Source organism: Dasypus novemcinctus, chromosome 21, assembly GCF_030445035.2.
Source record: "Dasypus novemcinctus isolate mDasNov1 chromosome 21, mDasNov1.1.hap2, whole genome shotgun sequence".
Classification (NCBI taxonomy): domain Eukaryota; kingdom Metazoa; phylum Chordata; class Mammalia; order Cingulata; family Dasypodidae; genus Dasypus; species Dasypus novemcinctus.
In genome coordinates this window covers 14,619,325-14,633,376 of record NC_080693.1, presented here as the reverse complement: position 1 = coordinate 14,633,376, position 14,052 = coordinate 14,619,325, and the positions used below count along the sequence as shown (strand labels likewise).

The following is a 14,052-nucleotide window of genomic DNA, read 5'->3' as shown; positions in this document are numbered from 1 at the left end:
AATGATTATTGGAGTGTCGATTCCATACATTTATGAATTTACTTTTTTCTTGTCTTTTATTGATTTCCAGTTTCATTCCATTATGATCTGAGATGGTGCTTTGTATAATTTCAGTCTTTTTGTATTATTAAGAGCTGCATTGTGCCCTAACTTGTGGTCTATCCTGGAGAAAGATCCATGGGCACTTGAGAAAAATGTATAACCTACTGAGTTTGAATGCAGTGTTCTATATATGTCTGTTAGGTCTAATTTGTTTATCATTTTGTTCAAGTTCTCTACTTCGTTGTTAATCTTCTATTGAGTTGTTCTATCTAATGATGCAAGTGGGGTGTTGATGTTTCCAACTATTATTGTAGAGATGTCTGTTTATCCCTTCAGTTTTCCCAGAGTTTGTCTTATGGATTTTGGGGCACCCTGATTAGGTATATAGGTATTTATGACTATTATATCTTCCTGGTGGATTGCCCCTTTTATGAGTATATGATGGCTTTCTCTATCACTTATAATTTTTTTGCATTTAAAGTTTGTTTTGTCTGATATTAGTATAACTACCCCTGCTCTTTTCTGGTTACTATTCACATGGAGTATCTTTCTCCAGTCCTTGACTTTCAGCCGGTTTGTATCCCTGGGACTAAGGTGAGTTTCTTGTAAGCAGGATATGGATAGCTCATGTTTTTTTAATCCATTCTGTCAGCCTGTATCTTTTGAGTGGAGAGTTTAATCCATTCACATTCAATGATATTACTGTAAATGCACTATTTACTTCCTCCATTTTATTCTTTGGTTTTCATATGTCATATCTTATTTTTGTCTTTTTACTCTTTGGGTTATCCTTTCTACTATTCTTCTATACTCTTCTCTAAGCCTCTCTTGGCTTGACCTGGATTGTTAGAATTGTCCTTCTGGTTGCTCAAAACTGGGCACTGGACCCAGTAATTGGTTGTCGGGTTACTTCCTGGTGCCTTGGGGAGGGAGGCTAGAAAAAGCTGGTCCTACTTTTAATTTTCTTCCATGCACTTCCTTGGTCTGCCAGCAGATGGCACTCTTTGACAGTGCTCAGTTCAGTGCCTGGTTGAAATGTATTTTTTGCAACACTGACTGGATAAATGTGATAGAGCTTCTTGTCTGGAGGCTAGGAGCCTTGTAATTCAAACTTTCTCTGAGACAGTCCTCCAGCCTTCCCTGGCAGCCTCCTTCCTTTTCCCAGGTCAGAAATATTTCCCCTCCGCTCTGAGTCCTCAACAAGCAGTCCCTGTTAGTAGAGGAGGAGATTCGGAGGGTCCTGTATCTTTAGCCCCTTGCTGGTTCCCAATCAAACCATGGCGCAGCTCCACCAGGCCCAGAAGGCTCCTGGGACACAGCAGACCAGATTTGTCAGTCAAAAGCTGAGTCAGCCTTAGACTGTGTCCCCCTCTCTCCCCTTTCCTGGGGTATCCTCAACAATTAGTGCCAGCCAGAAGAGAGGGAGGTCCTCCCTGGCTCCCAGGGCAACCACCTGGCTTGGAAGGGCTCGTGGAACATAGCAGACAAGACTTGTGGGTCAGAAACTAAGTCAGCCTTAGGCTGTGTCCCTCTTTCTCCCCTTTCCTAGGGTAGTAGATCCCTGGAGCCCCTTTTGTCTGTCGTCGCAGGCCCAGATGCCCAAGAATTCTAGTGTGTTTAGTGTGGGGGATGGTGCTGACAGCAGCGGGCACTGGTTTCAACTCACAGTTTTGTTGTTGTGATTCACCTTCTCTGTGCCTCTCTCCTCTGGGTGGTGTCCGGCCTTTGCCTGGTATCCTAAGCCCTAGGAAATCTTTTTCTAGGCTGTTTCACCCTGTCCTCTAGCTATTTTTCTGGAGGAGAAGAGAGTCACATGTGTTTCTAGTCTGCCATCCTCCTAGAAGTCCCTCTAGATTGTACTATATACTTATTGTTCATGTATGTTCATGTATGAATGGTATAAAAAAGCAGTAGGGTGGGTTGGGGAAAAATACACCAAATGTAAGATACTTTGGTTAGTAGCAGTATTTTGAGGATGCTCTTTCATCATTTGTTAAAAATGTTTCATAGCAATGCAAGGTACTGGTGGTAGGGAGAGGTGTGAGAGCTCTGTATGTTATTCATGTTTGTTTTCTAAGTTCACAACTTTTACTATACACTTAATGTTTATGTGTGTTTATGTATGAGCGGTATACCTCAATAAATTCTTTTTTTTTAAAGATTTATTCTTTTATTTATTTCTAGCCCCCGCCCCCCCGTTGTCTGCTCTGTGTCCATTCGCTTTGTGTTCTTCTGCGACCGCTTCTATCCTTATCAGTGGCACTGGGAATATATGATTTTTTTGTTGTTGTTGCATCATCTTGTTGTGTCAGCTCTCCGTGTGTGTGGCACCATTCCTGGGCAGGCTGAACTTCCTTTCACGCTGGGTGGCTCTCCTTACAGGGCACACTCCTTGTGCATGGGGCTCCCCTACACAGGAGCACCCCTATGTGGCACGGCAGTCCTTGCACGCATCAGGACTGCACGTGGGCCAGCTCCACACGGATCAAAGAGGCCTGGGGTTTGAACCACGGAACTCCCATGTGGTAGACGGACGCCCTAACAACTGGGCCAAGTCTGCTTCCCATCTTTCTTCTTCTTTTAATTTAGGCATTTAGAACTCTGAATTTCCCTCTGAATACTGCCTTCACTGCATCTTGTAAGTTTTGATGTGTTGTATTTTCATTTTCACTTGTCTCAGGATATTCCCTAATTTCACTTGTGATTTCTTCTTTGACCAACTGGTTGCTTAATACAGTTTTGTTTAATTTGTAAATTTTCCAATTTTCCATCTGTTTTTGTTTTCTTAGCTTTATTCCACTGTAGGCTGAGAAGATATTTTGTATGATTTCAATATGTTAAAATTTACCAAGATTTTTGTGGCATAACGTATGGTGTATCTTGAAAAATGTTCCTTGTGCACTTGAGAAGAATGTATGTTTCTGCTCTTGTTGGGTGGAAAGTTTTAGATACGTTATAGTGTTATTCAGGTCCTCCATTTTCTTTTTTTTTTAATTTTTCTCCCCCCCCCCCAGTTGTCTGATCTCTGTGTCCATTTGCTGTGTTCTTCTGTGTCCTGTGTTCTTGTCAGTGGCACTGGGAAACTGCGTCTCTTTTTTGTTGCATCACCTTGCTGCCTCAACTCTGTGTGTGCAGCGCCACTCCTGGGAAGGCTGCACTTTTTTCACATGGGGCAGCTCTCCCTGCTGGTGCACTCCTTGCACTTGGGGCTCCCCTATGCGGGGGACAACCCTGTGTGGCACAGTACTCCTTGCACACATCAGCGCTGCGCATGGGCCAGCTCACCACATGGGCCAGGAGGCCCTGGGCTTGAACCCGAGACCTTTCATGTGGTAGGCGGATGCTCTGTCAGTTGAGCCAAATCCATTTCCCTCTATTTTATTTTTGATCTTCAGTTTATATATTTTATCCATTATTGAAAGTGGTGTATAGGAGTCACCAACTATAATTAAAGAACTGTCTATGTCTCCCTTAAATTTCATCAATTTTTACTTCACATATTGTGGGACTCTGTTGTGAGATATATATATGGTTTATAATCATTATATTTTCTTGCTGGATTGACCCTTTTATCAATATATACTAATGTTCTTTGTCTCTTTAATGTGTTTTTTACTTCATGTCTATTTGTATGACAATAATGTAGTCACCCTGGTTCTCTTTGATTACTATTTACATGGAATATCTTTTCCCACCCTTTAACTTCAACCTCTTTGTATCTTTGTACCTAAAGTGAGTTTCTTGTAGACAACATATAGATGGATCATGCTTTTTCATCTAATCTACCAATATTTGCCTTTTAATAGGAGATTTGAATTCATTGATATTTAAGGTAATAACTGAGAAGGAAGGATTTGGTAATACTCGTAACTTTTTTTTCTGTATGTCTTCTTTGTATTTTTGTTCAATTACTCCATTATTACCTTTTTTTTAAAGTTTCTTTTTTTCCAGTATATAATTTTGATCCCCATCTTTCTTTTTCTGTATATTTTTCCATTATTTTCTTAGTAGCTACTTTTGTAAATGCAATGAACATTTTAAGCTAATAAGACCTAATAAACTAGGTCAACTAATTGTGACAGTTGTGTACAAATTTATTCCTGTATATCTTCCTCCCTCCCTCTTTGTATTGTTATTTCTTAAATTATATCTTTATACATTGTTTGCCCATTAACATTGATTTATAACTATTTTACAGATTTGCCTGTTAAGTCACATAGTGGGAATAAAAGCAATTAGAAACCAAAAATACAGTAATACAAATTTTATACTTAACTGTATAGTCACCTTTATCAACATTATTTATTTCTTCTTAATGACTTCTAGCTACTGCCTATTGTCCTTTTATTTCAGCCTGAAGGCGTTCCTTTAGCATGTCTTCTACGTCAGGTCTTCCAGTGATGAACTCTTGCAGCTTTTGTTTATCTATAAATATCTTAATTTTATCTTCATTTTTAGAACATAGTTTTGCCAGATACATTTAGAATTCTTGGTTGACAGTTACTTGCCTTAAGAACTTTAACTTTGCCATCCCACTGTCTCCTGGCCTCCATGGTTTCTGATGAGGAATCTGTTTCTCTTATTGGGGATCCCCGTGTATATGACAAGCTGCCTGTCTTGCTGCTTTCAGAATCCTCTCTTTGTCCTATGGAGTTCGACAATTTGCTATAATATGTCTTTGTGTGGATCTTTTAGAGTCTAACCTAGTTGGAATTTGTTACCCTTCCTTGATGTGTATATTTACATCTTTTATAAATATTTTTAAAAATTTCTCCCCCCCCCCGCCCCCCCGTTGTCTGCTCTCTGTCCATTCGCTGTGTGTTCTTCCTGTGTCTGCTTGCATTCTTGTCAGCGGCACTGGGAATCTTTGTCTCTTTTTTTGTTGCATCATCTTGCTACATCGGCTCTCTATGTGTGTGGCGCCATTCCTGGGCAAGCTGTGCTTTTTTCACACATGACGGCTCTCCTCGTAGTGCGCACTTCTTGCTCATAGGGTTCCCCTGTGTGGGGGACAAGCTGCATGGCATGACACTCCTTGCTTGCATCAGCTCTGTGCGTGGGCCAGCTCACCATACAGGTCAGGAGACCCAGGGTTTGAACCCTGGACCTCCCATATGGTAGGCAGACACTCTATCAGTTGAGCCAGATCGCTTCCCGTCCACCATTAATTCTTCAAATACTTTTTCTTCCCCTTTCTCTCTTGTCCTTCTTGGACTCCACTGATACATATGTTGATATGCTTGATGGTGTCACACAGAACCCTCAGCCTTTGTTCATTTTTCTTCTTTTTTTCCTTTTGTTCCTCTTACTTGATAATTTTAAATGTTTTCAATTTCATTGATCCTTTTTTATCTCTCTTTTGTGTATGTGTGTTCAGACAGTGTTTTCCTAATTTCCTTTAGTTCTTCGTATATGGATTCCTTTTGCTCATTGAATAGTTTTAAGACAGTTGATTTAAAAGTCTTTTTTTTTTTTTTTTTTTTAAAGATTTATTTATTTATTTAATTTCCCCCCCTCCCCTGGTTGTCTGTTCTTGGTGTCTATTTGCTGCGTCTTGTTTCTTTGTCCACTTCTGTTGTCGTCAGTGGCACGGGAAGTGTGGGCGGTGCCATTCCTGGGCAGGCTGCTCTTTCTTTTCACGCTGGGTGGCTTTCCTCACGGGCGCACTCCTTGCGCGTGGGGCTCCCCCACGCGGGGGACACCCTTGAGTGGCACGGCACTCCTTGCGCGCATCAGCACTGCGCATGGCCAGCTCCACACGGGTCAAGGAGGCCCGGGGTTTGAACCGCGGACCTCCCATATGGTAGACGGACGCCCTAACCACTGGGCCAAAGTCCGTTTTCCGTGATTTAAAAGTCTTTAAGGGAAGCGGATGTGGCTCAAGTGATAGGGCTTCCGCCTACCATATGGGAGACCCACATTCGATCCTTGGGGCCTCCTGGTAAAAAAGAGCAAGAAAGCATGCCTGCATGGCGAGCTGGTGCCCGTTGGCAAGCTGAGTGCCTGCGCGATGAGCCAAGTACCCCCGTGGTGAGCTGAGTGCCCACATGGCGAGCTGGTGCCTGTGCAGTGAGCCAAGTGCCAGCACAAGCACCCCATGTGGCGAGATAAGTGCCCACATGGCAAGCCAGTGCCCGTGCAAGTGAGTTATGCAGCAAGATGATGGCGCAACAGAAGAGGGACAAGGGGAAAGTAGAAGGTGAAGCACAGCAGAGACCAGGAACTGAGGTGGCGCAAGTGACAGGAAACCTCTTTCCACATCAGAGGTCCGCAGGATCAAATCCTGGTGAATCCTAGAGGAGAAAAAAAAAAGGAGAAGACAAAAAGAGAAATAGATACAGAAGATCACACAGCAAATGGACACAGCAAAAACATGGGGGGAGGGGAAAAATAAATATTTTTTTAAAATAAAAGTCTTTAATAGTATTCCTCAGGGATAGTTTCAGGCAAATTCTTTTTTTTTCCCTTGGGCCATACTTTGCTGTTTCTTTGTGTCTTTTTTAATTTTTTTGTTGATTACAGGTCATTCTGATTATTGTGTTGTTATAAGCCTGGAAACCTAGTTCTTCCACTCTTCATGGGATTGTTAGATTTTTTTGTTTCTTTGTTTTTTGTTTTTGTTTTAATTAAAGCTGAAATCATGCAGACTGCATTGCTAGGGTTTGTTGTTGTTGAGATCTGGGGCCATCAATTTGTGACTTTTCTAAACTGTTTTTGCTCTCTAGTGGGAAATGGCAAGAGAAGGGGGAGATACTGCTTTTTTAATACTCCTCTGTCACTTTACCTAAGGGGGGTTGGAACTATGGCTCTCCTCAGAGCCTGCCCCAGAGCTCTAAAGTAGCTGATCAAAAGCAGTGATCAGTAACCAGGCGGCACATACCTGCGTTTTGGAGGATAAGGTACTTACAGCCCACCAAAGCACAGTGAGCTACGCCGGGAGCCCAGGGTGCAGTCCCCACTGCTGCCTGCCATGTGGTTGGGGGGCAGGGGAGGGGGAAGGTCTCCAGTGTTCACTGCCATTTGCCACCTCTCTGTCCTCCCTGCATACTGCGGTGCTCCGCTAGACTCCAGAGTTTCAAAATCGTTGATTCAGACAGCCGTTTTGGTGAGGGGACTGATTCATGGAGCTTCCTACACTGCCCTCTTCTCATAGTCTTGATTTCGAATGTTTCCCCTGCTCCCAGTTGAACTTGCTCTTGTATCCTGTAATTGTTGATGTAAAAATCACGTGAAACACTACTTTTAACGCCTTTGTGGAAGAAGATAAGACGTATTCAGGGAGGGTCTTGTCCATCCTTCTTTGCCCTGAAGAAGGGCTCTGTGGAGTGCGTTCCAGTTCTGACTGAAACGCACAGTGGCATTGGGTTTTAGAGCCAGAAGGGATATTCAGTAGAATTTTGTTCAGGAATAAATCAAGGCTTAGAAAGGTAAGTGACTTACCCAAGGCCAGCCATTCATTGGTGTACTCATATGGCAAGGAAGTAACAGGTATATAGAGAGGAAGAAGAAAATAGTCCAGAGACTTATGTCCCAATCCTTTTTCTGTCATTAGTTTGTCATATGACTTTGGACAAGTCAATTCTTATCTACAAAAAGGTGTTATATTAGCCGATCTCAAGGGGGTACATTCCTGCATAGAAATCCCATGTATTTGACAAAGTATGTGCTTGGTAACTTTTTTTTGAGGGTCCACTTTATAAATGGTCCCAGTAATTTAGCTTAGTTTATGTGAGGTAACTATTGCATTTTTAATGTTCCTTATTAGAGTTTTGCTTGATCTTTATGCTGAGGAGCCATTATCTAATTAAATTTATATATTTTATTTGCTTTTGCTTTGTTTTATAGAGGGAAGGACTTTCTAAATTCAACAAGATCTATGAATTTGACTATCACCTGTATGGCCAGGTAAGTGCAACAGTATTTCCATCATATGCCTGAAATATCTTTCAGATTTGTGGGCCATTTTGATATATCTTCCTTAGGCATTCAGCGGTGACATTTTAGCTGCTTTTGTTAGAGCAACTTCTTACTACAATTTCTAAATTTCTAGTAGAGTTATTTTATCAAAGAGAATTAGTCTGGCCATTGTAGAAAATGTCACTGTCTTTGAAAAATAACTATTTTTATGATCTAAAGGTCCCAGGTTACAAGTGATAGTTTTCTAATTTATGAAGAATTCTCTTTTCGGTAAATTTTGATCCCATCTCAGCTCTTTAGAACAAGAAAGAAGCTACATTTACAGTCTAAAATCAATACTTTTAAGAACTGTTAAATGATGCAAAGGTATCCTGGTACTAGAATGATCGTTGTGTTACTATGGCTTTGGGCTTTGAAGAGCTATATTTATGTTGGTTTCTTCCCATCTCACTATTTTGTTTGTTTGTTTTTTCTTTAATAGAATTCACTCCCTTTTATTAGAATGATTTGACAAAATATAATTGCTAGAAGAAATAATTCCCATTTTTTTGTTGTTGTTCAGAATGTTACCATGATAATGACTTCAGTTTCTGGACATTTGCTGGCTCATGATTTCCAGATGCAGTTTAGAAAATGGTCAGTACAATTCCTGGGGAAAGAACTTTCTGATTATTATAGTAAGTTATAAAATATTACATGAATTTTGAGACATATACTAGTCAACCAAAGGGGTGCTGATGCAAAGTACCAGCTCTGTTGGCTTTTATAAAAGGTATTTGGGGTAGAAGCTTGCAGTCACAAAGCCCTAAAGAGTCCAACTCAAGGTACCATAAGAGATATTTTCTTACCCTAAGTCATTTGCTATGTGTTGAAGCAAAATGGGGGGCTGTGTCTGCAAGGGTTGAGCCTTCCTCTTTCCTCTTAAGACTCCCTGGTTCCAGCTTCTTCCATTCTCAGTTACAGGCTGGCATAGGGCTCATCTCTTTCCCCAGGGCTTGTTTCTTTCTGGGCTCAACTGCTCTGTACTCTTCACAAGGTCAGCTGTAGACTGTCAGGCTCATCTCTCTTCCTGGGGCATCTGCGTGTCTAATGAACTGTATCTCTTCCTCTGTGTTCGTCTCTGTGTGTCTGCTTTCATGTGGAAATCTGTTTTATCAGCCTGAGAGAGCTGGGACTCATTGTAGAGTCACACTCTAATGACATGGTCAAATCAAAGCCCTGTTCTCAGCATGTAATTTAATCAGATATCTTCGCTGAATCTAATGCAGTCAAAGGGTATCATGCCCAGAGAAACAGACCAGTTTATAAACATAATCTGTATCTTTTTGGAATTCATAAATAGTATCAAATCGCCATCCATGTTGATCTTACTGTGTAGGTATTAATACTAAGACAACCTAGGATTAACTGTTTCATTGTGAATTTTAACCACATTTTCAGGAGGTAAGCAACCACTTTTAACTATTCCCCCAAAATAGCCAGACCTTTTTCATGCAGTTGTTGGATTGTTTTTATTCACAACACAGATCCTTAGGATTTTGGAGCAGAGCCCTGCCATCCTGTGTAAATAGCTACTCTCCTTTTGAGAAACAGCTTTTGGCCTACTACTTGGCCTTAGTAGAGACTGAATGCTTAACCATGGGCCATCATGTTATCATGAGACCCGAGTCGCTTATCATGAGCTGGGTATTGTCTGACCCACCAAACCATAAAGTTGGGCCTGCACAGCAGCGCTCCATAATAAAGTGGAAGTGTTTTGTACAAGATAGGGCTTGAGCGGGCCCTGAAGGCACGAGTAAGTGACATGAGGAAGTGGCCCAAATGCCCATGGTCACCGCCCCTGCCATGTTACCTTCTCTTTCCCAGCTTTGGCCTCTTGGGGAGTCCCTTACAATCATTTGACTGAGGATGAGAAGACTTGGGCCTGGTTTATAGATGGCTCTGCATGATATGCAGGTCCCACCCGAAAGTGGACAGCTACAGCACTGCAGCCCTTTCCTGGGACATCCCTGAAGGACGGTGGTAACAGCAGGTCCCCCCAGTGGGCAGAACTTCAAGCAGTGCGCCTGGTTGTTCATTTTGCTTGAAGAAGAAATGGCCAGAGGTGCATTTGTGCACTGATTCACGGGCTCTTGCCATGGTTTGGCTGGATGGTCAGGAACTAGGGAAGCACTTGATTGGAAAATTGGTGACAAAGAGGTCTGGGGAAGAGGTATGTGAATAGACCTTCCTGAGTGGGCAAAAAACATGAAAATATTTGAGTCCCATGTGAATGCTCATCAAAAGGTAACTTCAGTGGAGAAAAATTTTAATAATCAAGTGGATAAGGTGGCCCACGCTGTGGCTAGCATTCAGCCTCTTTCCCCAGCCACTGCTGTCATTTCCCAATGGGCTCAAGAACGAAGTGGCCACGGAGGTAGGAATGGAGGTTATTCACAGGCTCAGCAACATAGACTTCTCTCCTGGCAGATGTGCGTGAACAGAGTCCAGAACTTCTCAGGGGCTCCTCTTCCTCCTTGTGGGGATGTGGACAGTGCGTTACGTAGAGGGTCAGAGGTTTACTTTTTTTAAAAGTTTTTTTTGGGATACTTTATTTTTTTTAATCTCTGATTTTACTATTTTTTTAAGATTTTTATTTTATTATTTCTTTCCCCTTGCCTCACACCCCCGCTACCCTCCCCCCCCCCGCCATTGTCTGCCCTCTGTGTCCATTCACTGTGTGTGCTTCTGTGTCCCCTTGCATTCTCAGCAGCACCAGGAATCTCTGTCTCTTTTTGTTACGTCATCTTGCTGTGTCAGCTCTCCGTGTGTGCAGCACCACTCCTGGACAGGCTGAGCTTTTCTTGTGTGGGGTGACTCAATGAGGAGTGCACTCCTTGCACATGGGGCTCCCTTACATGGGGGACACCCTTGCGTGGCATGGCACTCCTTGCACACGGTAGCACTGTGTGTGGTCCAGCTTTCACATGGGCCAAGAGTCCCTGGGTTTGAACCCTGGACCTCCCATATGGTAGGCAGATGCTCTGTCAGTTGAGCCACATCTGTTTCCCAAAAAGGTTTACTTTCAATCCTCTGGAATTTCCCCCTGGGCCTTTGTCTATGAGCCCAATGGGGCAGTCATTAGAATGGCATACTCTCCATCAGGGACTGGAGTAGGTGTTCTTTTTCTTCCTTAAACCATGTAACTCCTTGTGTTTTCATTTCTTTTCTAGGCAAAGCTGCAATCCCCTTGTCCTCTTTGAAGCAGAAATTGAAAAGTACTGCCCAGAGAACTTTGTAGACATCAAGGTAGAACCTTTTGGAAGATATGGCACTAGAGTAGGAACAACCACAAAATCGTTGAATGAGTGATTTTAGAACTAGTAGTTATTTAATTAAAGCTAGGAAAAAGTATCTTTGCATTGTTAGTTCTTCTGGCCTACACCTAGGTAAAGTGAAGAGACTACAAAGTGCAGTTGGTTGCTTGACAATAAATTGTACAATTCTCCAGCTTTCAGAGCACTCTAGTTCACTGCTAACTGGGGAACTTTTGTGGGGTGAAATTTAGTTGGGTGTTAATTATTTTTTCTAATCAGAACCAGGAGAGCTTAAAGTGTGTGGTAGAAATGAGTTTTAGGCTTAATCATCCTGGCAAAGTTGTGTAACTCCTCTAAAAGCTGACTTCTGGGTCTGTGATTCTAAACTGGAGGGAGTGCATTGGTGCCCTCACCATCGTGATAGCTGGCAAGAACAGTTTTCTCTGATATTTTTTCTTACCAGGTTGGTGTGTTCCATATACATTGTTACAGTGTTCAGTCAGGTCTCTTTAGCACAGAGGTATCAAGTAATTGTTCTGTAGATTCTGCTTTCACTGCTCCCTCCTCACTCTGAATTTCAGAAAACTCTGGAACGAGAAACACGGCAATGCCAGGCTCTGGTGATCTGGACAGACTGTGACCGGGAAGGTGAAAATATCGGGTTTGAGATCATCCACGTATGCAAGGCTGGTAGGTGATGCAGCTCCTGAGATTTTCACTTTGGGGCCACACAAGTAGATGAGTTTCCTGTATGGATGTACAGGTGGGCCATTGCTGAGCTCCTCCACACACACCCCTCCTCTGACTCAAACTACGAGTCTCCAGGTGGAGAGATGTGGACTGTGGAATAAGGAGAGCCGGGGTTTTGCCAGCTCCGCCGCTCGCCAGCTGTGTGTCCTGGAGCAAGTCACTGAACCCTGTGAGCCTTGACTTCCCATCTGTCAAGTTAGGCCAGCCTGACATGCTTCCTCGGGCTTCAGTGGAAGCAGGTATAAAGCATTTGACCTGTGGTTTATTGCTTGTTAGGTCCAAGTATATTACCAACTCCTTGAGAACAGGAACTTTTGTCCTCTTTTTAAAAGTTATACCTTGAATATATACAAAAGAATACACACACAGACACACAATACATGGAATGTATAAAGAGTCATTCCAAAATGTTCTGTTTGTTTTTGTGTCTCCCATATTGTTTGTACAATGCCTGAATATTAAGAATTTAAAAAAAAAAAAAAAAAAGGCTTGTTGCAGAGCAAATGTGACTCAGTGGCTCAGTGCCTGCCTTACACATACAAGGTTCTGGCTTCAATCCCTGATACCTCCTTAAAAAAAAAAAAACTTGCCTATGGGAGTGGGTGTGGCTCAAGAAGATGAGCGCCTGTTTCTCCCATGGGAGGTCCTGGGTTTGGTCCCTGGTGCCTCTTAAAAACAAACAAATGAAAAAAACTGAAAAAACCAACTCAGGGGAGTCAGTGTGGCTCAGTGGTTGAAAGCCGGCTTCCCACAGATGAGGTCCAGGGTTCAATCCCTCCTGGCCCTGGTACCTCCAAAAAAGAAAGAAATACTTGTTGCAGTAAATGTCTCACAGGGATAATGGTTGCAGGTAACTTAGAGGACGTGATGCTTAGACAATTCTGGAGCTCAGCGGGGTATATGTGCTGTTTTTCTTACGTGTTTTTGCTTTAAACACCGTAATGACTCCTAGGAGTTTAAATAAGTTAATTGTCAAGGGCAGTGTATACGTCCTAGATTTTTTTCATGAAAGGACATGAAAATTGTCAAGGGCCCCTTGATTGACAAACTTTCTTTTCCCCATTTTCCACAAATGAGATGCAAGTCTCAAAAAGCTCCTAGAATTTTCGCTAATATTTATCTAATAGTTAAAAGTCATTCCACTATTACTTCTAACCACATTCAGTTCCCTCTCAGACATTATAAATCCCTGATTTAACCTTATCAGTAGACTCGAACTCCTCACACGTTCTTGAACTGGTTTATTTTTAATTCAAGGTAGTGTAAGGAAAGCGAGCCCCTTCCCCTTTTCTTGTGAGAGGTAGTGAGGTCTCATCCTGAGCTCAGTGACTCTCTCTGCTCTGCAGTGAAGCCCAGTCTGCAAGTGTTGAGAGCCCGTTTCTCAGAGATCACACCCCGTGCCGTGACGGTGGCATGTGAGAACCTGACCGATCCTGATCAGCGCGTTAGCGACGCTGTGGACGTGCGGCAGGAACTAGACCTGAGGATTGGTGAGTAGTGGGGGAAGGCCCACCGGGGAGCAGGCTTCCTGGTGCCCGCACGGCCCACGGCGCATTTACTTTGGAGCTAAAAAGAGGGCTTATGAGTAAATGTGCGCATCTCCCTTTGACCCCATCTGTCATCTTCTCATTATTTTTCTTCTTGCTAACCTTTCCTTCCAGGTGCTGCCTTTACCAGGTTTCAGACCCTGAGGCTTCAGAAGATTTTTCCTGAGGTGCTGGCAGAGCAGCTGATCAGTTACGGCAGCTGCCAGTTCCCCACACTGGGGTTTGTGGTGGAGAGATTCAAAGCCATTCAGGCTTTCGTGCCAGAAACCTTCCACAGAATTAAAGGTAAGGAGACAGCCAGCAAGATGGCAGCAGAGTGACGTGCTTCTAGAGTCAGCTCGTGCTACAGGGCAGTTAGGAAGCACCCAGAGCGAGCTAAAGCACGTGTTCAGGGGCTCCAGCACACCAGAAGAGCATCCCGCAACATCCTTGAAAGAATGGAAAGAGGAGGCTGCCCATCTGCAGAGAAGATTGTGAGTAGAACATACCACACCATGGAG

General features: G+C 43.0%; 1 protein-coding gene across 2 annotated transcripts in view; it reads left to right on the top strand.

The window, feature by feature from the left end:
* Positions 1-14,052, top strand: part of TOP3A (DNA topoisomerase III alpha) — a 77,007-nt gene that overhangs the window by 23,562 nt on the left and 39,393 nt on the right. Inside the window, exons 2-7 of one of the 2 annotated variants that reach the window (XM_058283356.2) lie at positions 7,888-7,947; positions 8,522-8,595; positions 11,172-11,247; positions 11,837-11,945; positions 13,352-13,495; positions 13,667-13,837. In XM_058283356.2, the coding sequence (XP_058139339.1) occupies positions 7,888-7,947; positions 8,522-8,595; positions 11,172-11,247; positions 11,837-11,945; positions 13,352-13,495; positions 13,667-13,837 (634 nt within the window). The remainder of the gene's footprint in view (positions 1-7,887; positions 7,948-8,521; positions 8,596-11,171; positions 11,248-11,836; positions 11,946-13,351; positions 13,496-13,666; positions 13,838-14,052) is intronic. The other variant, XM_058283357.2, reaches the window with a different exon arrangement.